Source organism: Amblyraja radiata, chromosome 2 (assembly GCF_010909765.2).
Source record: "Amblyraja radiata isolate CabotCenter1 chromosome 2, sAmbRad1.1.pri, whole genome shotgun sequence".
Taxonomy (NCBI): Eukaryota; Metazoa; Chordata; class Chondrichthyes; order Rajiformes; family Rajidae; genus Amblyraja; species Amblyraja radiata.
The window spans coordinates 25,396,648-25,424,462 of NC_045957.1; the positions used below are offsets into that span (position 1 = coordinate 25,396,648).

A 27,815-nucleotide genomic window follows, 5' to 3' on the forward strand; every position below is an offset into this window, starting at 1 on the left:
CCTGCATCCTCTTCACAGTTCACACTGTCACCCAACTTTGTGTCATCTGCAAATTTGCTAATGTTACTTTTAATTCCTTCATCTAAATCATTAATGTATATTGTAAATAGCTGCACTCCCAGCACCGAGTCTTGCGGCACCCCACTAGTCACTGCCTGCCATTCTGAAAGGGCCCCATTAATTCCTACTCTTTGTTTCCTGTCTGCCAACCAATTTTCTATCCATGTCAATACCCTACCCCCAATACCATGTGCTCTAATTTTGCCCACTAATGTTCTGTGTAGGACCTCAAAGGCTTTCTGAAAGTCCAGGTACACGACATCCACTGGCTATCCCTTGTCCATTTTTCTAGTTACATCCTCAAAAATTCCAGATGATGTCAAGCTTGATTTCCCCTTCGTAAATCCATGCTGACTTGGACCTGTTACTGCTATCCAAATGCACTGCTATTACATCTTTGATAATCGACACCAGCATCTTCCCCCATCACTGATGTCAAGCTAACTGGCCTATAATTCCCTGCTTTCTCTTGCCCTCCTTTCTTGAAAAGGAGGGAGCTACCCTCCAATCCACAGGAACTGATCCAGAATTTATAGAACATTGGAAAATAATCACCAATGCGTCCACGCATTCGAGAGCCACCTCCTTGAGTACCCTGGGATGCAGACCATCTGGCCCTGAGGAAGATTTCTGATGCATTGTAATCAGTTTAGATACAGTTTACGAGACTAATACCTTGAATATTGGGTCGCTCTACATAGGACTAAACAAGCGAAGTTTGTATCCAGAGGCTGAGAAGAATAAAAGCGGATAATTACAACATCCAAAGTGTCCTGGAAGCACAAATGGGAGAGCTGTAAGTGGTTAAGAAACCAAATGATTTGTTACATTTTATTAAAAGTGGAAAAGCATAGGAGTAAGGGTGCCTTACAGCAATTACATGCAGACTTGCTGAGACCTCACTGGATTGTGGTTTAAAATGTTGACTCCTTGTCTAAACAAGATACATAGTAAAAGTAAGTAAAGAAAGACACAAAAAACTGGAGTAACTCAGCGGGTCAGGCAGCATCTCGAGAAAATACATGACATTCTAGGCGGATACTCTTCAGACTGAGAGTTAAGGGAAAGGGAAACAAGAGATATAGATGGTGATATAGAACAAATGAATGAAAGATATGCAAAAAGTAATGATCAAGGAAAGGTGAAGCCCACAATGATCCATTGTTGGCTGTGATAACGAGTTATACAGATGGTGAAACTCAACAGGACGATAATGAAACTAGTACGACAACTCCAGTGGGGGAGAAAGGGGATGCGAGTGTTACTTGAAGTTAGAGAAATCAATATTCATACGGCTGGGTTGTCAGTTGCCCAAGCAAAATATTAGGTGCTGTTACACCAATTTGTGTTTGGCCTCACTCTGACAATGGAGAAGGCTCAGGCCAGAAAGGTCAGTGTGGGAATGGAGAGTTAAAGTGTTAGGCAGCCGGGAGATCACATAGGCCAAGGCAGACTGAGCGAAGGTGTTCAGCGAAATGATTGCCCCGTTGATCTCGCCAATATATAGAAGTCCACACCTGGAACAGCAGATACAGATGAAGTTGGAGGAGGTGCAGGTGAACCTCTGCCTAACCTGAAAGGTCTGTCGGGGTCCCTGGATAAAGTCAAGGGAGGAGGTATAGGGACAGGTGTTGCATCTCCTGCAGTTTGATACCGCTGTGGGGATGTTTATGTTATAGACTATCGTGTTCTGTGTTATTATTTTTTATTCGTATGGCTGTATGGTGAAAAAAGCATTTCATTGTCTCTGTACTTGTACTCTGCACAATGACAATAAAGTTGAATCTAATCTAATCTAAAAATCATGCAAATAAGTTTGCAGAACACGATTTCCCTTGGAGAAAGCCAAGGAGTAACTTTCCAACCACCGATGCAAGGCCCACCAGCCTGTAGATAGCCGACTTCTCCTTGCAGACCTTCTTAAATACAGCTTATAAACAGCCCAAACAAGCAATTGGGAGACCCGGCGGGATGGACGTCAGCTGTCACGCAACTAGAGGCGTCTTCTGCCACACAAGAACATATGGCCACGTTACCGATTTGCGAATTGCTCAGGTTAGGGATAGATCATTAGGAGCGGAAAGGGACACAACGTGCTGGAGTAACTCAGAGGGTGAGGCATGCTGCTCTCTGGAGAACATGCTCTCAGGACATCTTGACCCTTCTTCAGATGTTGCCAATCTCGTTGACTTACTCCAGCATGTTGTGCTCTTTTCTGTAAACCAGCATTGCAACTCCTCCTTTCTTCACAGCAACAGAATCCTGTTGTAACATGAGGATGACCTGTATCGGATCACCCAGCCTCCCATCACTCATTCATTGCACAATTTATCCAGTAACATTGAAGTGAGAATGGTCTCAACCCAAAATGTCACACATTCCTTCTCTCCAGAGATGCTCCCTGTCCCAGCTTTGTGTGTCTATCTTCAACTGAAGTGTGAAAGGTACGTGTGCGTCACGTCAATTTCTTGATCACTCAGATATGAGTGTCAGATATCAGCAAGGCATTGTGAAAGCATTGTAATGCAAGTACTAACTCCAGGTTTAAAACAACGGTGTGGTTTGCCGAGCAACAAGTAACTCAGACAGCAACTCTGGAGAATGTGGATAGGTGACATTTCGGGTCGGGATCCTTCTTCCGACTGAGAGGCAGGGGAAAGGGGAACGAGAGATATAGACGGTGAAACAGAACAAATGAATGAAAGATATGCAACAACAAAAAACGATGATCAAGGAAACGGTACATTTCATCGTCTGTACAGACAAACTGCTGGAGTAACTCAGCGCGTCAGCAGTTCTTTCCTACTCATTGTCAAAAACTTGTTTTCACCTAACCCACGCCAACAATAAATAGATTGTTTCCCTGATCGTCGTTACTTTTATTTGCATATCTTTCATTCATTTGTTCTACATCTCTCAACATCACCCACCGACTCTCAGTCTGAAGAACTCTCGACCCGTTGATTCTCTCCAGAGACGCTGCCTGACCCGCTGAGTTACGCCAGCATGTTGTGTGTGTCTTCTGTGCAAACCAGCATGTGAAGTTACGTCCTACACGCTCGTTATAAATGCGCAGAGTCAGAGAGAAAGCCAGTGGCCGGCCGGCTTACCTTGCCGTCTGATGATGCTGGATATCTGACGCATAAACATAAGCTGGGGCAGTGCTGAGCTGAGTCGGATTGCAGTGCCGTGCAGGACCAGGCAGACCAGGGCCGAGTAGTGCAGGGGCGGTGCAGGACCGGGAAGTGGAGGACTGGGAAGCGGAGGACCGGGCAGTCCAGGTGATACTGGGCTGGGCAGTGCTGGGCTGGGCCGGGCAGTGCAGGGACAGGTAGTACTGGGCTGGGTAGAGTTGAGCTGGGCCGGGCAGTGCAGGGACAGGTGGTACTGGGCTGGGTAGAGCTGGGTAGTGTTGAGTTGAGCTGAGCTGGGCTGAGCTGGGCCGGGCAGTGCAGGGACAGGTAGTACTGGGCTGGGTAGTGTTGAGCTGAGCTGAGCTGGGCTGTGCCGGGCCGGGCACCGCCGGCGGCCGTTCAACGGTCCCGGCTCGCGCCCTCCGCCGCGTCGCACGGCAACGCGCTCTGGCGTCACTTCCTGCCCTGGTTGCCGTTGCCATAGCCACAGCCTGCAGCGCGGGCGGGCTGCAGCGCAACGTCTGTCAGATGCTCAGCACAGCCGAGATGGACATTGCATCATTGCAGCTGGAAAGCAAGTGCGCAGAGAAGAAGTGCGCGTCTGAAGAAGGGGTTCGGCCCGAAACGTTGCCTATTTCCTTCGATCCATAGATGCTGCCGCACCAGCTGAGATTCTCCAGCACTTTTGTCCAAAGCTCCTATAGCAAGCAAGATAGACCACTCCTTCTAAATGCAATGGGCTGACGTGTAGTACGCAACGGAGCGGAACGTGGGCCTTTTATTCATCCATTTCAGTAACCCGACCCGACTCGCAGTGTAATCAACGTTGCGGGGGAACCGTTTGTGTTAATAAATTATAATTCTGAAAATGAGGAGAAGATTTTTACCAAATAACTTTTATTTTTAGATAGAGTTAGATTAGAAGAGAAGATTTTTACCAAATCACTTTTATTTTTAGATGGTTAGATTTTATATTAGAGTTAGATAGAGCTCTAGGGGCTAGTGGAGTCAAGCGATATAGGGAGAAGGCAGGCACGGGTTATTGATAGGGGATGATCAGCCATGATCACAATGAATGGCAGTGCTGGCTCGAAGGGCCGAATAGCCTCCTGCGCCTATTTCCTATGTTTTTATGTTTACGAGGATGTTTCCGTAACCGGCTTCCGTCTCCGCACTAGTTATCTTTGCTCCGCTATGGGATCTTTGGTGCGGAGACGGAAGCCGGTTACGTCTTCCATACTACGTCTTTTTCATCGAGTGATCTATCTTGCTTGCTATAGGATCTTTGCTTTTGTCTATCTTCGCAGAGAAGATTTACCAGGATGTTGCCAGGAAACGAGGGAAAGTTTGTTGGGCAAGCTAGGACATTGTTCCTTGGAGAGCAGGAGGATGAGGGGGCGATCTTATAGAGGTGTACAAAATCGTGAGGTGAATAGATTGGGTTGACCCACAGAGTAGAGGAAATCAGGGGTGTTAAGGGTTAAGGGGAGAAGGCAGGAGAATGGGGTTTGGTTTAGTTTAGAGATACAGGTTCTAGAGTCCGCACCAACCAGCAATCCCCGCTCACTAACACTATCCCACACATATCGGGGACAATTTATAATTATACCTATAAACCTGTACTGCCTGCTTGCATAGAAACATAGAAACATAGAAATTAGGTGCAGGAGTAGGCCATTCGGCCCTTCGAGCCTGCACCGCCATTCAATATGATCATGGCTGATCATCCAACTCAGTATCCCGTACCTGCCTTCTCTCCATACCCTCTGATCCCCTTAGCCACAAGGGCCACATCTAACTCCCTCTTAAATATAGCCAATGAACTGGCCTCGACTACCCTCTGTGGCAGAGAGTTCCAGAGATTCACCACTCTCTGTGTGAAAAAAGTTCTTCTCATCTCGGTTTTAAAGGATTTCCCCCTTATCCTTAAGCTGGCTGTAGTACCTGGGCCGTAGTACCTGGGCACTACAGCCAGTCCCGGGACAGGCAAGCTCACCTGGGCGCTACAGCCATTCCTGGGCGGTTTTGTTGCAACATGTTTCACAAAACATGGGGGGGGGATTGTCCCCCACCTCTCGAAACATGGGGGTGGAAGCCCCCCCACCCAGCATTTCCACCTATGAGCGACGAGCTGCTGGAAGAGGTAGTTGAGGCAGGTAATTATGGCAACGTTTAAGAAACATTTGGACAGGTTCCTGGATAGGATAAGTTTAGAGGGATATGGGCAGATTGGCCTGGTGCAGATGGAACATGTTGGTCTGTGTGGGCCTTATGGCCTGTTTCCACACTGTATGACTGACTCCATCAATCAAGTATTAAGTTCATGAGAAAAGTGGTGGGGGGGGGGATCTGCAGATGCTGGGTTTTTGAAATAAACTGAAAAGTTTAGAAATACTTTGTGAGTCAGACGGTGGAGATAAAAATAGAGTCAGTACCGATAACCATTCATCAGAATTAATACTACCGATAATATTGCAAAAAACAGAAGTTCGAAGAAGGGTCTCGACCCAAAATGTAATCTACCCAGGTTCTCCAAAGATGTTGCCAGACTTGCCGAGTTACTTCAGCATTTTGTGACCTTTTGTTTATTAAGCAGCATCTGCAGGTCTTCTTATTACAATTCCAAATGACAAATTATTTTGTTGGTTATAAAGTGACTTGTGATGTTGCTGGGTTTTGAAAGAAACTATACAAAATAATATCAGGAAAACAAACCCAGCTGTTTATATGAAACTCAAGTTAGAGTCATAGCGTCATACAGCACGGGAAATTGGCCCTTTGGGCCAACTTGCCCATGCCAACCAAGATGACCCATCTACTCTTGGCCCATAACCCTCTAATTCTTTCCTACCCATGTGTCTGACCAAATGTCTTCTAAATGTTGTTACAGTACCTCCTCTGGCAGTGCGTTCCATATACTCACCCCCTCTTTGAGAAAAAGTTGTCCCACAAGTTCCAATTAAATCTTCCGCTCTCACCTTAAACCCATCTCCTCTGGTTCTTGATCCCCTACTCTGGGTAAAAGGTTTTGGTGTTGTTTCAAATCAGCCAGGACTAAAGGCTCTAGGTCAGAAATGTTTCAAGACGATTCTCCAGTGGAGTGCATCCTTTCTGATGTATGTGATCGGATTTACAAACTCAATCACCCATTGTAAGCATGATGTGGTGGATAAATGGCTGTTTTCTAAACCTCTACAAACTCCAGAGGATACAAAATAACTCGCTTTTAGCAACGTTTTATCAGGAGGAAATACTTAACTCCTTGTTCATATGAAAAAAGCAAGTTTATTTTGAAGGTACACAAAAATGCTGGAGAAACTCAGCGGGTGCAGCAGCATCTATGGAGCGAAGGAAATAGGTAACGTTTTGGGCCGAAACCCTTCTTCAGACTGATAGGGGGTGGCGGGGAGAAGGAAGGAAAAAGGAGCCACTCGATACCACAGCCACATTTGCTTCTTCGGGGCATGCCTGCGCCTCCATCTCAGCTCCTTTTTCCTTCCTTCTCCCCGCCACCCCCTATCAGTCTGAAGAAGGGTTTCGGCCCGAAACGTTACCTATTTCCTTCGCTCCATAGATGCTGCTGCACCCGCTGAGTTTCTCCAGCATTTTTGTGTACCTTCGATTTTCCAGCATCTGCAGTTCCTTCTTGAACACGTTTATTTTGAAACCTGCATTGTATATAAAGATATAAATAGTATGTAAACGCAATCCCGAGGACTGACGTTCATTTATAAAACTATAAACATGGCAGCAGCTCATAGTTCCAGAGGAAATGGGGGAATACATAATTAAGTACATTCACAATATATGCTTTCATCCCAAAGATTTGAATTTATATCCAGCTTGATGGTGTCATCTTAAACAGTCAACATGAAAAAGGCTCTGTTACAGTACAGATGTTCCTGCAACAAACCATTTGACTTCTCCTGTGCTGTAATTTCCTTGTGCCCTCAACTTTATTAATGTCAGCACAAAATCACTTATAAAAGGTTGGGCCATTGAGATTACATCCAGAGATCCGGGTGAGGCAGCAGTTCAGTGGGGGAAAAACATAACCACTCCAACCTCACTCTGTCCAAACGCACACGACTCCCATCTCTGCAAATCCCAACCTAGTTCATCAAACTCGCAGAAAAGTTTGGCAGCATTGTAGTTCAGTTTGGTTTAACGATACATCATTGAAAAAGTCCAGAGTCCACACCGTACTCACTTGTTCTGTTATCCCATTTTCTCGTCCACTCCCTACACAGTAGGCAAATTTTATAGAGGCCAATTAATCTACAAACCCACATCTTTGGGATTTTGGGGGGAAACAGCAGAACCTGGAGAAAACTTAGTCACAGGGAAAACATACAAACTCCATACAGACAGCGCCCGAGGTCAGAATCGAACCGCGGTCTCTGATGCTGTGAGGCAGCGGCTCTACAGCACCGCCAATTAGACTGATGGACAGATCTCTACCTTGCAGAGGCTCGATAGTTTATGGATACCTCCTCTTACCAACCCCTTGACCAAGAGCCACTATTTCCCACATTGTCACATATTTCATCACATCAGGAGATTTTCCCTCTACAGTCTTAAAGCTGAAAATGCCTCAATCCCATAATTCCGGCTTTTATATATTACACAAGAACCATTGTGTAGGAAGAAACTGCAGCTGCTGGTTTATACCGAAGATAGACACAAAATGCTGGAGAAACTCAGCGGGTCAGGCAGCGTCTCTGGAGAAAAGTCGTTTTGGGTTGGAATTCTTCTTCAGACTGAAAGTAGTGGTGGGTTGGGGTGAGAACTGGAGGCAAGAAAAGGCCAGAACAAATCAGGGCTGGTAACAGGTGACCTCAAGAAGTGTGGGGTCCATGTTGGCTGTGGAAATGTGCTAACGACAGGGATACAAGATTATGAACAGTGGAACTGGTAGGATTTTCTAGGACGAGGCCTTCCTGGTGGGGGATGGAGGTATAGAGTGACTGAATGTCTAGAGTAAAGATGAGGGAGCAGGGGCCTAAAACCGAAAGTTATTAAAGAATCGAAGGGCGCGTGAGGTGTCTTGGATATAGGTGGGTAGGGATTGGACAAGGGAAGATAGGTCCAGAGATCCACTGACAGGACTGGCATGGTAGGCCCATTGTTTCTGCCTATTTTGATTGATCATACAAAGAACTGCAGATGCTAGTTTACCAACAATAGTCACAAAGTGCTGGAGTAACTCAGCATCCCCAGAGAAATGGATAGACGTTTCAGTTCGCTGTCTGACCCGCTGAGTTACTCCAGCATTTTCTGCCTTTCCTTCAGTCCACCAAGTCCATGGTAACCATCGATCACCTGTTCACACTATTCTATTTTATCCCACTTTCTCATCTATTCCCTAAACACTCAGGACAATTTACAGAGGCCAATTAACCTACAAACCCACTCGTCTTCGATGTGGGACGAAACCGGATCACCCACAGGAAGCCCCTGCGGTCACAGGGAGAACATGCAAACTCCACACAGATAGCCCCCCCAGGTTAGTATCAAACCCGGGTCTCTGGCACAGTGAGGCAGCGGCTCTACCTGCTATGCCACGGTGCTGTCCCACTGAATCTCTCACCTCATATGTTGACTCCATCCTGTCTCTCTTCCCATCATTTCAACAACTTCAAATTCCCTGCCTCCCAATCATCTATGGATGTCGGGTTCTTATACATCTCCATCTGGAAGGTCTCTTTGTCCTCTGCTTCTTCCTGCAATAAATACCCAACCAGTTCTTCTCCACCAACACTCTCATCCACCTGGCAGAATTTGTTCTTAGTCTGAACAACTTGTCTTTTGGCTCCTCTCACTTCCTACAAATCAAAGGTGTAGCCATGGATGCTGGCATGGGTCCCAGCTACACCAGTCTATTTGTTGACCATGTGGACCAGTCTTTGTTCCAAATATTCTCTGGTACCATGTCCCGGCTCTTTCTCTGTTACATTAACTGCATTGGAGCTGCTTCCTACACCCATGTGAAACTTGTCAATTTTATCTACTACCTTCCCAATTTCTACTCTTAGCCACTCACACTGCTCTCAAAGTTTAATTTGAACCTTTTCTGACGCTTCTCGTCCTTTCATTGATTTCTGTTTCCATCTCAGGAGACAAACCATCAACTGATATTTACTATAAACCAATGCTATCTTTCGTGAACCTAAAGAAGGTGGTAGACATGATTAATAAACATAGGTGACAAGTGGCCATAATACGAAATAATAACTTTTAGAAGTACCATCTCAAAAAAGGCACTGCTTCAACCCCCCCCCCCCCCCCCCCCCCCCCCCCCCCCCCGCCCCGTGCCCTGCCTATCTTGCCCTGCCTATTCTACGGGTGCCGTCTCTTTCTCCCAGTTTCTGTCTCTGCTGCATCAGCTCATAAGATGAAATCTTCCATTCCAGGACATCTGACATATGTTCCTCTTTCAGGAAACATGGCTTCCCTTCTTCTACGGTTGATGGAGCCTTCTCTTGCATTTCCCCAGTTTCCACAACTTCTGCTCTTTTTGGGGGGATTGTGATTGCACTGATAATGCCGAGCTGGACTATTTCATTGTGTTTTTAAGAGTCTACAACATGAGGTGGATTTTCCAATGACAGGTGTAGATCAGACCAAATAAGGATTGTAGATTTAGACTTTAGAGATAGTGTGGAAACAGACCCTTCGGCCCACTGAATCTGCACCTACCAGTGATTATCCCGTATATTAGCATGACCCTACACAATTTACAATTTTACTAAAGCCAATTATCCTACAAACCCGCATGTCTTTGGAGTGTGGGAGGAAACCAGAGCACCCGGACAAAACCCACTCAGTCACAAGGAGAACATACAAACTCCATACAGACAACACCCATAGTCTGAATTGAACCCAGGTCCCTGGTTCTGTACGGCAGCAACTCTACCGTTGCGCCACCCTATGTTCCTTGTGTCTTCCGTAAAGTAGATTAACCCTTTCCTTAATTCTGTCTGTGAAACAAATTGTCTTTTCTTTACAACACCTCAAAAGTATTGTTGTAGCCTAAACATGCTTTGGGATGTTCTGCAGTGGTGAGGGGGGCTACAGAAATGCAAGACCTTTCCCTCTGAGCCTGGAGGCAAGTGTTGATGGGGCATTCATCCAGAAACAGCGTGTGACTAAGAGTTTCTTGGAGAACGGGCTGTGGACAAAAGTAAGGAAGGTCTCGCCCATGGTGCAGTCAGGAAATGAGAGGGAGTTGCACTAAATTCTTCACTCGACTGCAGGTTCCAATAATGAATCAATTAAACCATCTGAAATGGCCCTGGGAAGACAATTCCTGTAGAGAGAGTACAGACAGCACCCGTAGTCAGGATCAAACCTGGGTCACTGGAGCTGTAAGGCAGCAACTCTACTGCTGTGCCGCCCAACTGTCCTCACAAAAGGGCATTGGTGAACCCATTGAGTTTTAGTTTAGTTTAGTTCAGGTTATTGTCACATGTACCAAGGTACAGTGAAAAGCTTTTGTTGCGTGCTAGCCAGTCAGCGTAAAGACATTACATGATTTCAATCGAGCCATCCACAATGTAACAACTTTATGGTCATCATTACCAATAACAAGTACCTGTATTTGTTTTTGAATCCAGATCCTAATTTGAATTTAAATTACACTGTTGAGGATAGGGATTTGAAGTAGAATGTTGGCGCTGGCTTCCACAATAATTGAATTGAATCCTTTATTTGTCATTCAGACCTTTCGGTCTGAACGAAATGTCGTTGCCTGCAGCCATACATGTAATAATAAACAACACACAATAAACACAAATTAACATCCACCACAGTGAGTTCACCAAGCACCTCCTCACTGTGATGGAGGCAAAAGTCTTAGGGTTACTGTCTATTCCCTCCTCTTCGCTGAGGCGATACCCCACCGGGCGATGGTAAGTCAGTCCCGCGGTTCAAGCTCCGCGACCCGGGGGTGGTCGAAGCTGCCGACCTCCAGTCCAGCGGACGCAGCTGTTGCCACGGGAGCTCCGGAAAACAGGCACCAGCCTGTGACCTGCGAGCTCCCGACGATGTCGTCCACTGGCCCGCGGCCGAGCCCCGGATTCAGGTCGCCGCAGCCAGAACGCTGCCTCAGCCACCGGAGCACCGTCTCCGCCCCGCCCACACGGGAGCGCCTTCCAGCCCCGCACCGGGCCGCCTTCCAGCTGGGAGCCGGGCCGCCCCCACGGGAGCATCTCAGCCCCGCGCCAGGCCACCCCCACGGGAGCGCCTTCCAGCCGGGAGCCGGGCCGCCCACACAGGAGTGTCTCAGCCCCGCGCCGTCAGCCCTCACCGGAGCGCCGAGTTGTGCCGCTGCCCGAACACCGCCGCAGCTCGAAGACGGCCAGCCTCGCGTTGGTAAGTCCTGGCTGGCTCTACCTCCAGAGCCTCGAGGTCGGTCGCAGGTTGGAGGCCGCCAGCTCCGCCATTAGGCCTCAGCTCAGACGGGGGAAGAGAATGGGGATACGACAAGAAAGTCGCATTCCCCCGAAGGGAGAGACAAAAAGCCCTGTTTCAGCCCCCCCCCTCACACATAACACAACCTAATAACCAAAAGTTTAACTGAACAAGAAAAAAAAAAAGCACAAAAAAAGTAAAAACAGACAGACTGCAGGCGAGCCGCAGCCGTTTCACAGCGCCGATTTAATAACCATAAGGCTGGAGCATCCATCACTACAGCCAGACCACCCTATAGCAATATTGGATTGTATTTCTCAGTCCTGCCTTTGCAATAATGAAGCCCTATGATACTTACCTGCTTCTGGTTTCAGGTAAGAACAAGAGTGCAAGTCTTTTTCCAAACATTGTGGTGTTGGCATGTTTGACCGTACTGTGAACTACACGCAAAGTATGTTATTAGGGCAAAGTATGTTATTAGGGAACGCAAAATATATATCGTGACAGGTTGCTGTGGGTTTTAGATTTTAGCTTTAGAGATACAGCATGGAAACAGGCCCTTCGGCCCACCGATTTCACGCTGACCATCAATCACATGTACACCAATTCTATGTTATCCCACACACTAGAGGCATCCCACACACTAGGGGCACTTTATACAAGCCAGCTAACCTGCAAACCAGCAAGTCTTTGGGATGTGGTAGGAAAATCACGCGCTGGAGTGGTGGAGTTTAGAACAATGAGGGGGGGACCTCACTGAAACATACAAAATTATTGAAAGGCTTGGATAGAGTGGATTTTGAGAGGATGTTTCCATCAGTGGGAGTGTCTAGAACTAGAGGTCATAGCTGCTGAATTAAAGGACGTTATTTTAGGAAGGAGATGAGAAGTTTCTTTAGTGAGAGGGTGATGAATCTGTGGAATTCTTTGCCACAGAAGGATGAAGCGGCCTAGTCAGTGGATATTTCTAAGGCAGAGATAAATAGATTCTTGATTAGTACAGGTGACAGAGGTTATCAGGAGAAAGCAGGAGAATGGGGTTAGGGGGTAGAGATAGATCGGCCTTGATTGAATGGCGGAGTAGATGTGATGGGCCGAATAGCCTAATTCTACTCCTATTCTTTATGCCCGAATGACCTTATAAGTATACCAATCAATGTTTGGTTTGGTCTGATGTTTTAAGTCCCATTTAGAAATTAAAGATAACAAACCCAATCATTGTGAATTTTATTTTTGTTGGTCATTTATTCTTGTACATTTTTGCAATACTTCCTGAAATAATGAAAAACATTTGAAATGTCTAGGGTTTAAAAGATGCTCTAGCCTTCTCAAAAACCTCCTTTCGAATCTTTGGATAAGTAGGATGATTTCTCAGCACCTGGAAAGTGGGAACATACAACATTCAAGAACAAGGTCCATGGAAACAATATAGAACATAAAACAGCACAACACAGGAATGGGCCATTCAACCCACAATGTTTGTGCTGATCATGATGATGACAAGTTAAATTGATCTCATCTGCCCGTACATGATTCATATGTGTCACATACAAGATCTCCATGACAGGCCAAGGTAAGGCTCCAGAGTCTCTAGATGTGGGCAGGAGTCTATCAGAGCCATAATCATACAGCATGGAGACAGGCCCTTTGACCCATCGAGTCCGCACTGACCATCATACATTGTTCCCATTTCACGCTCCCTACATTCCAAGTCAGGTTGAGTTTATTGTCAGATGTCCATCTGCGGTGAGGTACAGGCACAATGAAACTCTTGTTTGCAGTAAGATCACAGGCACCTAGACTCAGACAACGCACAGAAGCATCAACTCATACATCAATTCTACAAGACCATAAAAAAAGACTGCAAAAAAACAAGACGAGTGCCAAATAATAAATTAGAAAACAAGTGTATGAAGTGTCCGAGCAGACTTTAGAGATACGGCACGGAAGCAGGCCCTTCGGCCCACTGGGTCCTCTCCAACCAGCGATCATCGTACACTGGCACTGTACTACACACCAGGGACAATTTACAATTTTACCGAAGCTTATTAACCTACACACCTGTACATCTTTGGAGTGTGGGAGGAAACCAGAGCATCCGGAGTAAAACCCAAGTGGTCACAGGGAGAACGTACAGACAGCACCCATAGTCAGGATTGAACCCGGGTCTCTGGCGCTGTAAGGCAGCAACTCTACTTCTGCGCCACTGTACCGCTTACCACTGTGAGTTTAAAGAGATTCAGTATGTCACTGAATACAAACTTCTACAGATGTACAGTAGAAAATCTCATCACTGACTGCATGATGGTCTGATGCAGCAATTTCACCAGACAGTAACGCAAGAGGCAACAGAGAATGGTGGACCCAGCCCGGTCCATCATGGGCACAGCCCTCCCCACCATCAAAAGCATCTACATGAGGCGTCTTCTATCATCAAAGAGCCCCACCAGTCGCTACATCTTTGTTGCAGGAAGTAGAGAAACTTGAAGTCCCATCACCAGGGTTCCTACAACTATCAGATTCTTGAACTGACCTGTACCACACTAATTCTACCTTGGAAACAGCACACTGCAGACCACCTCTTGCACAACCATGGACTCGTTGTTGCAATTGTATATTTTTGCACTAAAGTTTGAGTTTGTTTTTGCAGTCTCTTTCTACTGTCTTCTAGAATGTATGTATCTGTACGTTTTTGTGTGTTGTCTGTGTCTATGTGCCTGAGATGCTGCCGCACAAGGTTTTTGTTGCACCTGTAACTCACCGTGCGTACGCATATGACCATGAACTCAACTTGAAACAACCATGTTGCTGGGACGGGCGACACGTAGAGACCAGGCCAGAGTAAACATGGCAGATTCTCTTCCTTGCAGGACAATAGTGAATCAGATAGGTGTTTATGACAATCTGTTAACTGTAGAGTTTTCATTTGTGATTGCAGTAGGATTAAATTTCACATTCCTGGCAGTGCTGGTTTTACCTATAGGTTCAGCAGGCTAAGGCCTAGGGCCTCAAAATTTAGGGGGCCTCCGGCCAAGGTGTATAATATTTTTGACACTGTCATAGACCTTTCTTACATATGCTGTCACAACGCACTGTGGTCTCTAAACAACCCTTCAGTAATTTTCCTTGCATTTCAGAATAATACTGTTTTAAGCCGATAGCTCGACACCAGCACTGGCAATAAATACATTTTTTAAAAGCGCAGCTTTCCAGCCCCTTATCTCATTGGCCACGCTCGGATGCACATCGGTGTCAATCTGGTGGCACCGGGGTCCGGCAAACTTTCACATGTGCTCCAGTAAGCAGCGATGGCGAGTGCAGGGAACATCTTTGGATACTTGCAGGCTTCAAAAATGAAAAACTCAGGGGTATGTAGGAAAGTGCAAAGATATTTGAACTAGGAAGTTGGCAAGGAGCAATGTTAGGGGTTGCTAGAAACCTACTGTGTAGTGCTGTGGCTGCCACTGTCAGGTTAGTAAACACCCGTCATTATCCTTGGCTTTACTTAAATTATTTAAAACACTCTTCCTTCTTCCTCTAGTCGTGGGGGCAGGGGATTGGGAGGGGCCTCACAATAGGAATAGCCTAGGGCCTCTCTTCATCTAAATCCGGCACTGGATCCAGGGTCTCTGGCTAATCATTGTCCCTTCATCCTGAGAACCTATTAAATCAACCTGTTAAATTCAAGGATAGACACAAAATGCTGGAGTAACAGCGGGTCAGGCAGCATATTTGGAAAACATGGTTAAGTGATGTTTTGGGTCGGGACCCGTCAGTCTGAAGAAGTGTTCCAACCTGAAACATCACCTATCCATGTTCTCCAGGGATATTGCCTGACCCGCTGAGTTACTCCAGCATTTTGCGTCTTTCTAGTTTTTGAAATCTCACTTTCATGAAATCTCGCAGAATCCGATTGCCATTCAGGTTAGGTAATAAAACCACCCGCAGGCTTTAAAGAAAATAAAATGTCTCAGTTTAAAACCGATTCACATAATACAAACCTTGTGACAAATGTCGATTGCGTGCATGTACATTTTTGCTTTCAGGTAATTGAAAGCTAGTTTGTAACCTACAAAAGAAAAAGGAAGATAAATATTATCAGTTATTCCTTTACCTTTAATTCCAATTCTGAACAATCTAAATAAGTAATGCATCTCACTAGGTACACCTTCTTCTGCCAATCATTTAATCACGGGTTCTGGGGCTGTTTCTTGCCTTGACAATCCAGATAAAACTCAGTAGCAGCAGCCAACTCATTCACCGTGCATATCTAGCTGAAATTGTGCTTCTATCACGAGTTACCAAGAGAGAAAAGGAATGCATGGTGTGAGAATTTAAGAAAATTGTTGGTGCAGCATAAGGTGTTGATGTGCCTCTGGGCACTTTTTGTAGAGTTAGCAGATCCAAATGTCCCGAATTAAACATCCTATTGGCCTTTATTTTGAGCAGGTTTGATTACAAGAATTAAGAAGTTATATTGCAATTAGAGACACAAAGTCTGCAGATGCTAGCATCTTGAATGGTAATACAAACTACTGGAGTAACTCTGCGGATCTTTGCGGAAAGCATCTGTGGAAGGAAATGGACAAAATTCCATTTGTCCATTTCCTTGCACAGATGATGTCTGACCTGTGGAGTTACTCCAGTGGTTTGTTGGAGGGATGTAATGCTGAGGCTTTATAAGGCATTGATCAGACTGCATTTCGAGTATTGTGAGCAGTTTTGGGCCCCATATCTGAGGAAGGATGTGCTGGCATTGGAGAGGGTCCAGAGGAGGTTTACGAGAATGATTGGGTTAACATACGGTGCATTCAGAAAGTATTTAGATCACTTCACATTCCACATTTTGTTACGTTGCAGCCTTATTTTAAAATGGATTAAATTCATTTTTTTAGTCATCAATGTACACACAATACCCCAGAATGAAGAAGTGAAAACAGGTGTTTAGAAAATTTTTCAAAGTAATTAAAAAGAAATAACTGAAATATCACATTTACATAAGTATTCAGACCCTTTGATATGACGCTCAAAATTGAGCTCAGGTTCATCCTATTTCCATTGATTATTCTTGAGATGTTTATACAACTTGGAGTCCACCAGTGGTAAATTAAATTGATTGGACATGATTTGGAAAGGCACACACCTATCTATATAAGGTCCCACAGGTGACAGTGCATGTTAGAGCAAAAACCAAGCCATGAAGACGAAGGAATTGTCTGTCAACCTCCGAGACAGGATTGTATCGAGACACATATCTGGGGAAGGGTATAAAACAACTTCTGCAGATTTGCAGGTCCCGAAGAGCAAGTGGCCTCCGTTATTCTTAAATGGAAAAACTTTGGAACCACCAGGACTCTTCATAGAGCTGGCCGCCCGGCCAAACTGAGCAATCAGGGGGAAAGGGCCTTGGTCAGGGAGGTGACCAAGAGCTCGATGGTCACTCTGACAGAGCTCCAGAGTTTCTCTGTGGAGATAGGAGAACCTTCCAGAAGGACAACTATACTGTATCTGCAGCACTTCACCAATCAGGCCTTTATGGTAGAGTGGCCAGTTGGAAGCTTCTCTTCAGTAAAAGGCACATGACAGCCCGCTTGGAGTTTGCCAAAAGACATGAAAAAAATAAAATTATCTGGTCTGATGAAACCAAGATTGAATACTTTGGCCTGAATGCCAAGCGTCACGTCTGGAGGAAACCAGACACCGCTCATCACCTGGCCAATACCATACCATCATGCTGTGGGGATGTTTTTAAGCGGCAGGAACTTGGAGACTAGTCAGGATCGAGGGAAAGATGAACGGCGCAGAGTACAGAGAGATCCTTAATGAAAATCTGCTCCAGAGCGTTCTGGACCTCAGACTGGGGTGGAGATTCACCTTCCAACAGGACAACGACCCTCAGCACACAGCCAAGGCAACGCACGAGTGGCCTCATGACAAGTCTGTGAATGTCTTTGAGTGGCCTAGCCAGAGCCCAGACTTGAACCCGATCGAACATCTCTGGAGGGACCTGAAAATAGCTGGGCATCGACGCTCCCCATCCAACCCTACAGAGCTTGAGACGATCTGCAGAGAAGAATGGGAGGAATTACCCAAATACAGGTGTGCCAAGCTTGTAGCATCATACCCAAGAAGACCTGAGGCTGTAATCGCTGCCAAAGGTGCCTCAACAAAGTACTGAGTAAAGGGTCTGAATACTTATGTAAATGTGATATTTCAGTTATTTATTTTTAATAACTTTGCAAAAATTTCTAAACAACTGTTTTCGCTTTTTTATTACGGGGTATTGTGTGTAGATCGATTATAAAAAAATAAATAATTTAATCCTTTTTAGAATAAGGCTGTAACGTAACAAAATGTGGAAAAAGTGAAGGGGTCTGAATACTTTCTGAATGCACTGTATGATGAGCGTTTGACTAAAGGTAGGTATGTTACAATACTTACCTTCAGCGGTGCTGCAGTTCTGCCACTTTGGCGCCTTTGAGGGGGGGGGGCGGGATTAAAATGCCGTTTTCTCCTGCCTGTCCGAGATATATTTTCTTGGGCTGCTATGTGATGCAGAAAAATCGTTCTGACTTCCGTTGTCGGAAGTTTAAAAAAAAAATTGCGGGACAGTTTAATCGCTGGAGTAAAATAAAAAAGCTACTTCTAACGCCGTCAACGGGACACATCTCACGTGGGGGACAAAACATAAGGCAAATAATTTATTTTACATATAAACTTGCTTCTTAGGATATGAACCGGCAGTGTTTTTCCTGCCGATATGGGGTTCAAATTCACTGCAACCGCAACATTCCAACCGATCGCGTTCCACAAAAACTCACTCGCAAGATGATTTAAATGGCCATTAATTTACGGTAATTAAACATTAAATTCCTTCCATTTGGCCTATAAATTAATGACAATGAGATTTTAAATGTTATATTGTGAATTCTTGTGTGAATGTTATTTGCACACTTAGGCTATTTAAAAATGTTAATCTTTTCTTAAGAAATGAATGGATGTTTAGATCTAGTAATTGAATTTTGTAATTAGCTACAATTAGGTAACTAACTAATTATATGCTTTAATTTCAGGTCATCCAAGTAAGATTGTTTCATATTTGTTTCAGAATGCTTCAATCTATAATAACTGAAAATTTATTTCAGTTTCTTAATTTTTAAGAAAGATATGGGCTTTTGACTGTTCTCGATCACAGCTTTTGTGTTAAGTCAATGGAAAAGCAATAGGGAACAAGATGCTAATTTCCGAGTATGTAAATTAAACTTCTTTTTATGCTTTATCTGATGGGATAAATTGCAGTCTTGATTTTTTAAATCTCCAAATTTTGTAACATTGCTACTAAAGGTTCTCCTTTCTAAAGGCACGTTCTTTTATTCGGAGGCTATAGCCTCTGGTCCTAGACCTTCCCACAAGTAGAGGCATCCTTATATGCAGGAAGATAAGTGATGGTCTTGGCAAGATGTTCAGCACAGATATTGTGGGCTGTAGAGCCTGATCCTGTGCTGTACTGTTCTATGTTCTGCACCCAGGCATGCATATTTTTTCTTACTAATAGTCTCACGGTGCGAGCTGACCCACCAGGTACCCCGAGTGAAAGACTCGTGGTTGTGTATGAGATTCCAAGTGTATGATCAAGACTTTAACTGAGTTCCCACGTGTGTGTATAAGTTTGCCGTTTACATCTCATTTCCGCGATGTGTCAAGTTCCTCTCCCGAGTTACCAAGTTCCTCTCCCGAGTTACTCTTGTTTCAGTTCCCACTTCGGACCCAAACTCATTGTTTCATACGGCCTTCCTCCCGTATTAGTGGAATTGTAAAACAAGTAGTAATAATTGTATTACGAAATAGGACATCCGGGGTGAATTCAGTAGGTCAGGCAGCGTATGGGGAAATAGGAATAGTCAGGGTTTCGGCTCTTCTGCTTCCTCGTCAAATTGGGGAATTACTGTTGGAAGGAACTGCAGAGGCTGCTCCCAGTTTGCACAGAGCCTGCCTTCCCAGTAACGAGACTGGGGGTGTTCTAGAGATTATAAAAGTACAGTAAGTGACGCCATATATACGAGCGGGTTCTGATGAAGGTTCTATCATGGGGACGCCGGCAACCCCAATAGTATTAATATTTGACTGACTTACGGAGATGCCCACGGAGGGGAGCACAGATTACATAGTGGCCACTTTATAAGCTTGATCCTGTTCTCGCTCCCCCTTTATAGGCTACTTTCCTCAGTGGGCCAACCAGTGGGTGAGGCACTCATTTCCCAGAGCCTGCTGATCATCATTTGCTCTCCAATCTCCATTTTCTCCGTGAGGAACTGCAAACCCATCTTTCAGGGTAGCCCATGAGTTTCCATATGCACATTTCAGCAGCATCTGCACATCCCCCGGGAGAGGGATTTAAATGCTGCACATCTGATTGCTGCACAACCAATTAAGAAAAGCACTTGTTTTCTTCAAGGGATCTGGAGCTTCTGCAACCATGGCTCTAGCTTCAGCTGGGGTGCAGGGTTTCAACACGGGGACTACTCCTATCATAATACGGGGGACTCTATCAGAGACCCGGGCTTAGACTCTTCCTTAACATTCATCACCTGGAGCTTTGTTTGCTCATCCTTCTTGATATCTATTTTATTTCTTCTCAATCATGTATCAGGTCCCCACCCATTTGGTAACATCTGCTACTTCTGGACTAGCCGGAGGAGCTGTGACTCCTTTACCGGTAAACCGATCCATCCGAGCCACCAGAGGTGGAAACAGAGCCTCAGCAACTGATGGGGCTGCAGCCTGTTCTTCCTCTATATACGTCGGGTTATAGGGAGGTTGGCGCTGGCGTAATGCAGCCGTCATCATCAACAGATCATTAAAATCATCCTCTACCGGGGTGCCTTCTCTACAGGGTGTCGGGGATATTTTGCTGCCACTTGCTTTGTTATTATAGACACAGGTCCATCATTTCCCTCTTTCTGCTTAACACGTTTCTCCTCTCTATTTCCTTATTATTTTCATCCATTTTAACATATTCAGCACTCCAACTATTACTAATAATTCTACCTTTGCAAATACTAATTGTGCTCCCATCTCGCCAAAACCATTTTTTCAGAGATAAGTAGGACAGAGAAGGCTTATAACTTGCCCCCACCGGCCAATCTCCATTTGATCGATCAGCAAGACTACCACAAGATAATTACCGGACATTGGTCATCTCCGTTTACTTTTTATTACCACATCTGCTGGCGATCCCGGTGAAACAACTCCAGTCCCATCCCGACCCCCTGGGAAACTGAAGGGAGCGACAATCAACTGCCACGGATACAAATAATGTCATACACAAGAAAGGGCAGATGCTGGCTGACAAAAACTGAACACACGGTGGTGGAGTTACACAAAGACACAGCAGAAATTTGGAAATGTCATCCCGTCACCCATTCCTTCTCTCCAGAGATGCTGCCTGCCCGCTGAGTTAAAGAGTTCCCACGGTAGACTCACGAGACACTAAGGTAAACGCGCGGGCCACTACTTTCTTAAAACGAGTTTAAATGTTTCAATTTTTAACTTCAGCAGTACATTTTACTCGTGGAAAACTTTAAACATGTTTGAATTTTTCCAAGAGTTAACAAGTTTCACGGGTACCTGCCGTTAGCGCCACGAGTCGCTAAGTTGCGGCCAACGAGTTCCGCAGTTCCCGCTATGTTAATTGTACGTAGTTACCACGAGTTAAATTTGTTTTAAACTCGGGGTACCTCGTGGGTCAACTCGCACCGTGAGACAGGGGTTTAACTGACAAGGTTAACCAAAGATGTATCAGCTCACCAATGGCAGGGTTTGCCTCACTGCTGCACTTCCAAGCCATTTGGTAGTTTGCAACTGCATCCATGTAGGATTGCTCCTTCTCCATGATGAACCCTGTGTATTCGTACGCCTTGCAACACGACTGGGCAGCGAAAAATGAAACTCAGGTGGACACATTTCCAGACTTAAATCAATAATGTTCACATATTTATTTCACCTCCTCGGTACAACCCAGAAATAACTCAACTAAAACGTACAGGTCCACCATTGATTTTCCGTCAACTGGTAGTCCGGCACCTCCTTTAATCCTGACAAATTTATGAGACTTTAAATAGACTTGAAATCCCACCCCGGAAGTCCCCTTGGAAAATGTGGCATCTGGGGGTGAGGGGAGGGGGGGGTGAGGAGGCCGATCACGACCTCATCGGGACTTCCGTGGAGCCGACAGATCCGCTCCCATAGCCGACTTCCCAGGTCAATTTTGCGGATGGAGGCCGTGACCTCTGTTGGTCCGACAAAAAGGGTAATCCAGAAAGGCTCTGGAGCCATGGGTGCCGGAAAATCGTTGATGGAAGTGTACTTTAAATCTAGGCACTTTTGTCATGGATCAGATTTAAAACAAAACAAACAAGTTATTTTAGGCTCAATCCATTTGCCTACATTTGGCCCATATTCCTCTAAACACTTCATATCCATACATCTTTTGTAAGAATATCTTTATATCTTATGACATAATCGTATCACTTCTGAAGCTTCCTCTGTCAGCTCATTCTAGATACGGACTCCCCTCGGAGTGAAAATGTTGCCCCCAAGGGACCTCTCTCTCCTGTCACCTTAAACCCATGTCCTCCAGTATTAGCATCTACCCTGGGAAAAAGACTGTCAGCATTCACTCTCATGAGTTCATAATAGGAGCAGAATTAGGCTACTCGGGCCATCAAGTCTACTCCGCCATTCAATCATGGATGATCCACCTTTACCTCTCAACCCCATTCTCCTGCCTTCTCACCATAACCCCTGACACCAGTACTAATCAAGAATCTACCTATTTCTGCCTTAAAAATATTAATTGACTTGGCCTCCACATCCGTCTGTGGCAATTAATTTCACAGATTCACCACCCTCTTAAGAAATTCATGCTATGTCTGTCCCATTTGATAAGCGTGCTCGCTTTCCGTTAGGCATGGTTGCAGTCACCAGCAACAGCCTCACCTGGTTGTACTGTAAGCAGTGTTTCAGCAAGTCCATTGCCAGGTCATATTTTCCTGCCTTAATGTAAATATCAGACAGCAGGAGCCAGCTCTTCTCGAATTCCTCGGCATCCTTCAGATTCCAGGGTATTTTTGTTATCCTTTTCAACTGGTTCCTAGCCCGAGGAATCAGCTTCAAAACCATGCAGGCTTGAGCCACTGCCAGAAGTGAAGGCACGTGATCCTTCTAAACATAAAACATGACTCTCAGCAAAGCCATTAAGTGTTAGGATAGCATATTTCATCGTGCACCATTAACCCCCCCAAGGTTATATTTAATAGAGAGGAAAGCTTTGAATTGCACCAACAGTTTGTGTTGTGTTTAATGTTCTATGTAGGGCCTTTGACCTGTAAATTTAATTGTTTAATTTGTTTCTCTTTCCACAGATACTACCTGACCTCCACCACATTTCCAAAGTTTTCCGTGTTAATTTCAGATTTCTAACATGTGCATTTAAACAAAAATCCCCCATATCCTATACACTAGGGACAATTTGGAGAAGCAAATTGACCTACAAAGCTGCACATCATTGGAATGAGGGAGGATACCAGAGCACCCGGAGGAGACCCGCGATGGTCACAGGGAGGATCGAACATGGGTCTCTGGCGCTGTAAGGCAGCAACTCTACTGCTGCGCCAACCACCTACGATGTGGAACAAGGAAGAACAGATGCTGAAGAGTGACACAAAGTGCTGGTGTAACTCAGCGGGTTAGGCAGCATCTCTGGATGACATTGATAGGTTGAGTTTTGAGTCAGGACTTTTCTTCAGACTGGCCCTGATGGCTTTTGACAGCTCATCAGTGACAAAGGACTGAAAAGTTTAAATATGGGTGGTGTGCTGCTGTGCCGCCTCCCACTTGTTTTACACTTCCACCACTTCTCTGCATCTCCACTGCCCACATCTCCCCTGCCGCCACTGTGCCACTCTATTATGGCAAGCACGCTAACATTTTGGTCACCTTAGCTGCGGCCATCTCTGTGAATGCCTCGAGGGCCTTTTCCACGTTGGACCGGTCATTGGTGGCCATCAGACAGCTGTTCTGCAGCAATGTGCGTTGTTCCTGTTCCTGTTGTGTGTGAGCATGGTACTCCTTCAATAACTTCTCTGCTGTCCTGACTGCAAGCTGATCCATTTCGTTTTCATTGGGCTCACCACTATTTTTTTTACAGATGGGAGAGAGAAAAAAAAAATCATAAATTCTAGGAATAGAATTGGACCATTCGGCCCACCATTCCATCATGGCTGATCTATCTTTCCCTATCAACCCCATTCTAATGCCTTCTCCCCAGAACCCTTGACACCTGCATTAATCAAGAATCTTTGAACTACTTTTCAGAGATATCTAATGAAATATTACAGGATAGAAACAAGGAACTGCAGATGCTGGTTTACTAAAAAAAGGACACAAAATGCTGGAATAACTCAGCGGGTCAGGTAGCATCGCTGGAGTACATGGATAGGTGATGTTTTGAGTTCTTCTATTCCTATCACTTGGGGCTTTATGACATGACCATGCCTATTGCTGTGACTGATTTATCATTGCTTTGATGATTGCATTTGTTGGCAAGGCCAACCACCTCATTGAAGATAACAAAATAGGGCAGCACGGTGGCACAGCTGGTAGTGTTGTTGCCTCACAGTGCCAGAGACCCGCGTTCGATTCTAACCTCGGGTGCAGTCTGTGGGAAGGGGCCGTGGTTTCTTCCCACACTCCAAAGACGAGTGGGTTTGTAGGTTAAATGGCCTCTATAAAATTGGCCCTAGTGTGTAGGGAGTGGATGCAATAATATAGAACTAGTGTGAATGGGTGATCGACAGTCGGCGTGGACTCGTTGGGCCGAAGATCTGTTTCCACACTGTATCTCTATACTAAACTAAAAGGATGTTGAGAGAGGCAATGAAAAAAGGTTAAATAGCTTCACTAACCTGAAGTCGTCATCCAGGGTTTCGAACACATTGCCTCCAATAATCTCACTGTCAGGATTAAGACATATCTGGATCATGTTGTAAACAGCGTTTTGACCCCAGTCACTGTCCTTGCGTGCTTTGTTAAAATGCCTCAGCGCTGCGTTTGGTTGCCCTGTATACCTGGGAGTGGAGAGATTAAGCTTAGCTTGAAGTTGTTGTCGGCAGTACAACGCACATTCTTGCAAACAGTTCAGAAGCAGCGATAGACTTCACAAAAATCTCAGTGAAAATTGGCAGATTTTTCACTGATTTGTCAGCTATTCCTCTCGAAGGCACTAACCCTCATAAAGATTTAGACTTTAGAGATCCTGCGCGGAAACAAGCCCTTCGGCCCCACTGAGCCCGCGCTGACCAGCGATCATTTCTTCACACTGGCACTATCCGACACACAAGGGACAATTTACAATTTACCGAAGCCAATTAACCTACAAACCTGTACATCTTTGAAGCGTGGGAGGAAACCGGAGCACCTGGAGAAAACCCATGCAGTCACAGGGAAAATGTACAAATTCCGTGCAGACAGCACCCGTAGTCAGGATCGAACCCAGGTTTCTGGCGCAGTGAGGCAGCAACTCTACCGCTGCACCACTGTGCCGCCGCTGGTTATACAAGAGGGATTAAGATGGTTAATTGGCTGCCCACTCAGCAGTGGAATGAATCATAACCAAGGTCCCATCATTTCCTTGTCTTACAATTTTGAAACTCTTTCTCCGTATTTCTTGTAGGATCGGCCCGTGTTGCGAATCTTTAATTTTTCTGAAGCAGATTAGCTACTTCTTCATTCAGGGACAACATGTGAAATTACAAAAAGCCCAAACTGGGTAAGAAGGTTAGCTTCCTCCTGTACACGGAGAACTTTCAATTCAAATCATTGGATAGCAATTGGGATTCAGAATCGGGTCCTGCTGCTTATAACAATGAATCACTCTTCACACTCCCTGCCAAAGAGAACGTCATAGATTTTAAGGTCCCCAGAAAGAAGATATTACTTCTCATCTCAATCTTAATTGGGTAACCACATATCAGAGATAATTCCCTGGTCATTCCTTCTTCTCCCTGCTCCTGTCCGGCAGAAGGTACAGAAGCCTGAAAGCTGAAGCACCTGGAGAAAACCCACACGGTCGGTCACAGGAAGAACGTGCAAACTCTGTACAGACCGTACCCATAGTCAGGAACAAACCCGGGTCTCTGTCTCTGCAAGACAGCAACTCCAAGGCTGCGCCACTGTGTCGCCCACCCCCATTTGCTTTACATCAGCCCACTACAGCAAACATCTCTCCGGATCGTGGTGAAAATTGCCAAACGCATCACCGGTTCCTCATTTCCCTCCATTGAGTCTGTCCAAAGCAAGCGATGTCTGCGAAGGGCGCGCAGCATCTTCAAGGACTGCTCTCACCCCAGCCACAGTCTGTTTACCCTCCTACCATCCGGGAGGCGCTACAGGTCTCTCCGTTGCCGGACCAGCAGGTCCAGGAACAGTTTCTTCCCTGCGGCTGTTACATTACTTAACTCTGTACCTCGGTGATTCGTTCGATCCTGACTACGGGCGCTGTTTGTACGGAGTTTATACATTCTCCCCGTGATCTGCGTGGGTTTTCTCTGAGATCTTTGGTTTCCTCCCACACTCCAAAGACTTACAGGTCTGTAGGTTAATAGGCTTGGTAAAATGTAAAAATTGTTCCCAGTGGTTGTAGGATAGTGTTAGTGTGCGGAGATCGCTGGTCAGCGCGGACCCAGTTGGCTGAAGGGCCTGTTTCTGCGCTGTATCTCTAAACTAAACTAAACTCATGGCCCAAAAGACGTATTTCAGAAACACTCCATCTCCCAACCCATTGGTGGGAGAGTCCAGGACCAGAGGCTCAGAATTTAAGGGCGTTCTTTTAGAAAGGAAATGAGGAGGAACTTCTTTAGTCAGAGAGTAATTAATCTGTAGTACAGAGGGCTGTGGAGACCAAGTCAGTGGATAGATAAATTCATGATTGGAATAGGTGTCAAGGGCTATGGGGAGAAGGCAGAAAAATGGGATTAGATCAGCCATGATTGAATAGCAGCGTAGACTCGATGGGTCGAATGGCCTAATTTTACTCCTATAACTTGCGAAGCCTTTATTTACCAGAAGTAGAGGCCACGGCAATAGTTAAATCCTGGCTCCATCACCGTCTTCGGTGATTTCCTTTCTGCGAGCATCACAACCTCTGGCACTTTTTCAAGTTTTCCTGTTTTTCTGAACAATGTGATCAATTTGCTTAAGACCAGGAAGTTGTCTGCCAAAGGGTGGAGAGAAAAAATGTGCACGACTTACAAGGTCATTTAAACCTTTATTCATTTTTACATTATTTTTAAAAAAAATTCTATTAAATACATTTTCAATGGAGTGGTGAACCAAGAGCATTTCTGCCCTGGGAGAACAAATAAATACATTTCAACATTTCAAGCCAATTTAAACCGTTATTCAATGTTACATTGTGCAAAACAAATATTTTATATTAAATAAATTATTGAATAAGAAGGAGGGATGAACGGAGAACATTTCTGCCCTTGGGAGAACGAAAAATACTTTTCAACATTATACCAGTTATTTAAGGGTAACTTTTGAAATGGGAACTGTCTAGTTTAGTTTAGCGATACAGCATGGAAACAGGCCCTTCGGCCCAGAGTCTACGCCGATCATCGATCACCTGTTCACACTAGTTCTATGTTATTGTGCATTATCATCCACTCCCTACACATTGGGGACAATTTTTTTTTACAATTGCCAATTAACCTAAAAATCTGCACATCTTTGGGATGTGTAAGGAAACCCACATGCTCACAGGGAGAATGTGCAAACTCTACATTAATAGCACCCAATCTCCCTTCCATTGACTCCATCTACAATTTACGCTGCCTCAGCAAGTCTCACTCCCTCTTCTCCCCTCTCCCATCAGGCAGATGATTTAAAATGCATTCCTCCAGATTCCAGGACAGTTTCGTCCCAGCTGTTATCAGGCAACTAAACTGCCCTCTCACCAACTAGAACGGACATGACCCCTCATCCACCTCATTGAAGACCTTAGAACTATCTTTAATCGGACATTATCTTGCACTAAACATCATACGCTTTATCCTGTAACTGTACACTGTGGGCGGCTTGATTGTAATCATGTACAGTCTTTTCACTGACTGGATAGCAAGTAACAAAAAGCTTTCCACTGTACCTCGG

The 27,815-nt window shown here is 45.2% G+C and overlaps 2 protein-coding genes across 5 annotated transcripts in view; both read right to left on the bottom strand.

Moving 5' to 3' along the window:
- Window positions 1–3,457, bottom strand: part of guk1 (guanylate kinase 1) — a 58,477-nt gene extending 55,020 nt beyond the window's left edge. For 2 of the 4 annotated variants that reach the window (XM_033043673.1, XM_033043682.1), the window contains exon 1: window positions 3,171–3,399. In XM_033043673.1, the coding sequence (XP_032899564.1) occupies window positions 3,171–3,210 (40 nt within the window). In that variant the 5' untranslated portion in view covers window positions 3,211–3,399. Of the gene's footprint in view, window positions 1–3,170; window positions 3,401–3,423 lie in introns of those variants that run through there. The other 2 variants (XM_033043700.1, XM_033043692.1) reach the window with 2 other exon arrangements.
- A 9,391-nt stretch (window positions 3,458–12,848) lies between these two features.
- The window catches only part of ttc21a (tetratricopeptide repeat domain 21A), a 76,507-nt gene continuing 61,540 nt past the window's right edge, over window positions 12,849–27,815 (bottom strand). The window contains exons 21-27 of the mRNA XM_033039297.1: window positions 26,727–26,877; window positions 24,572–24,733; window positions 23,604–23,799; window positions 22,605–22,829; window positions 21,414–21,534; window positions 15,608–15,675; window positions 12,849–12,984 (exon numbers count right to left, since the gene is read on the bottom strand). Of these exons, the coding sequence (XP_032895188.1) occupies window positions 12,907–12,984; window positions 15,608–15,675; window positions 21,414–21,534; window positions 22,605–22,829; window positions 23,604–23,799; window positions 24,572–24,733; window positions 26,727–26,877 (1,001 nt within the window). The 3' untranslated portion in view covers window positions 12,849–12,906. The remainder of the gene's footprint in view (window positions 12,985–15,607; window positions 15,676–21,413; window positions 21,535–22,604; window positions 22,830–23,603; window positions 23,800–24,571; window positions 24,734–26,726; window positions 26,878–27,815) is intronic.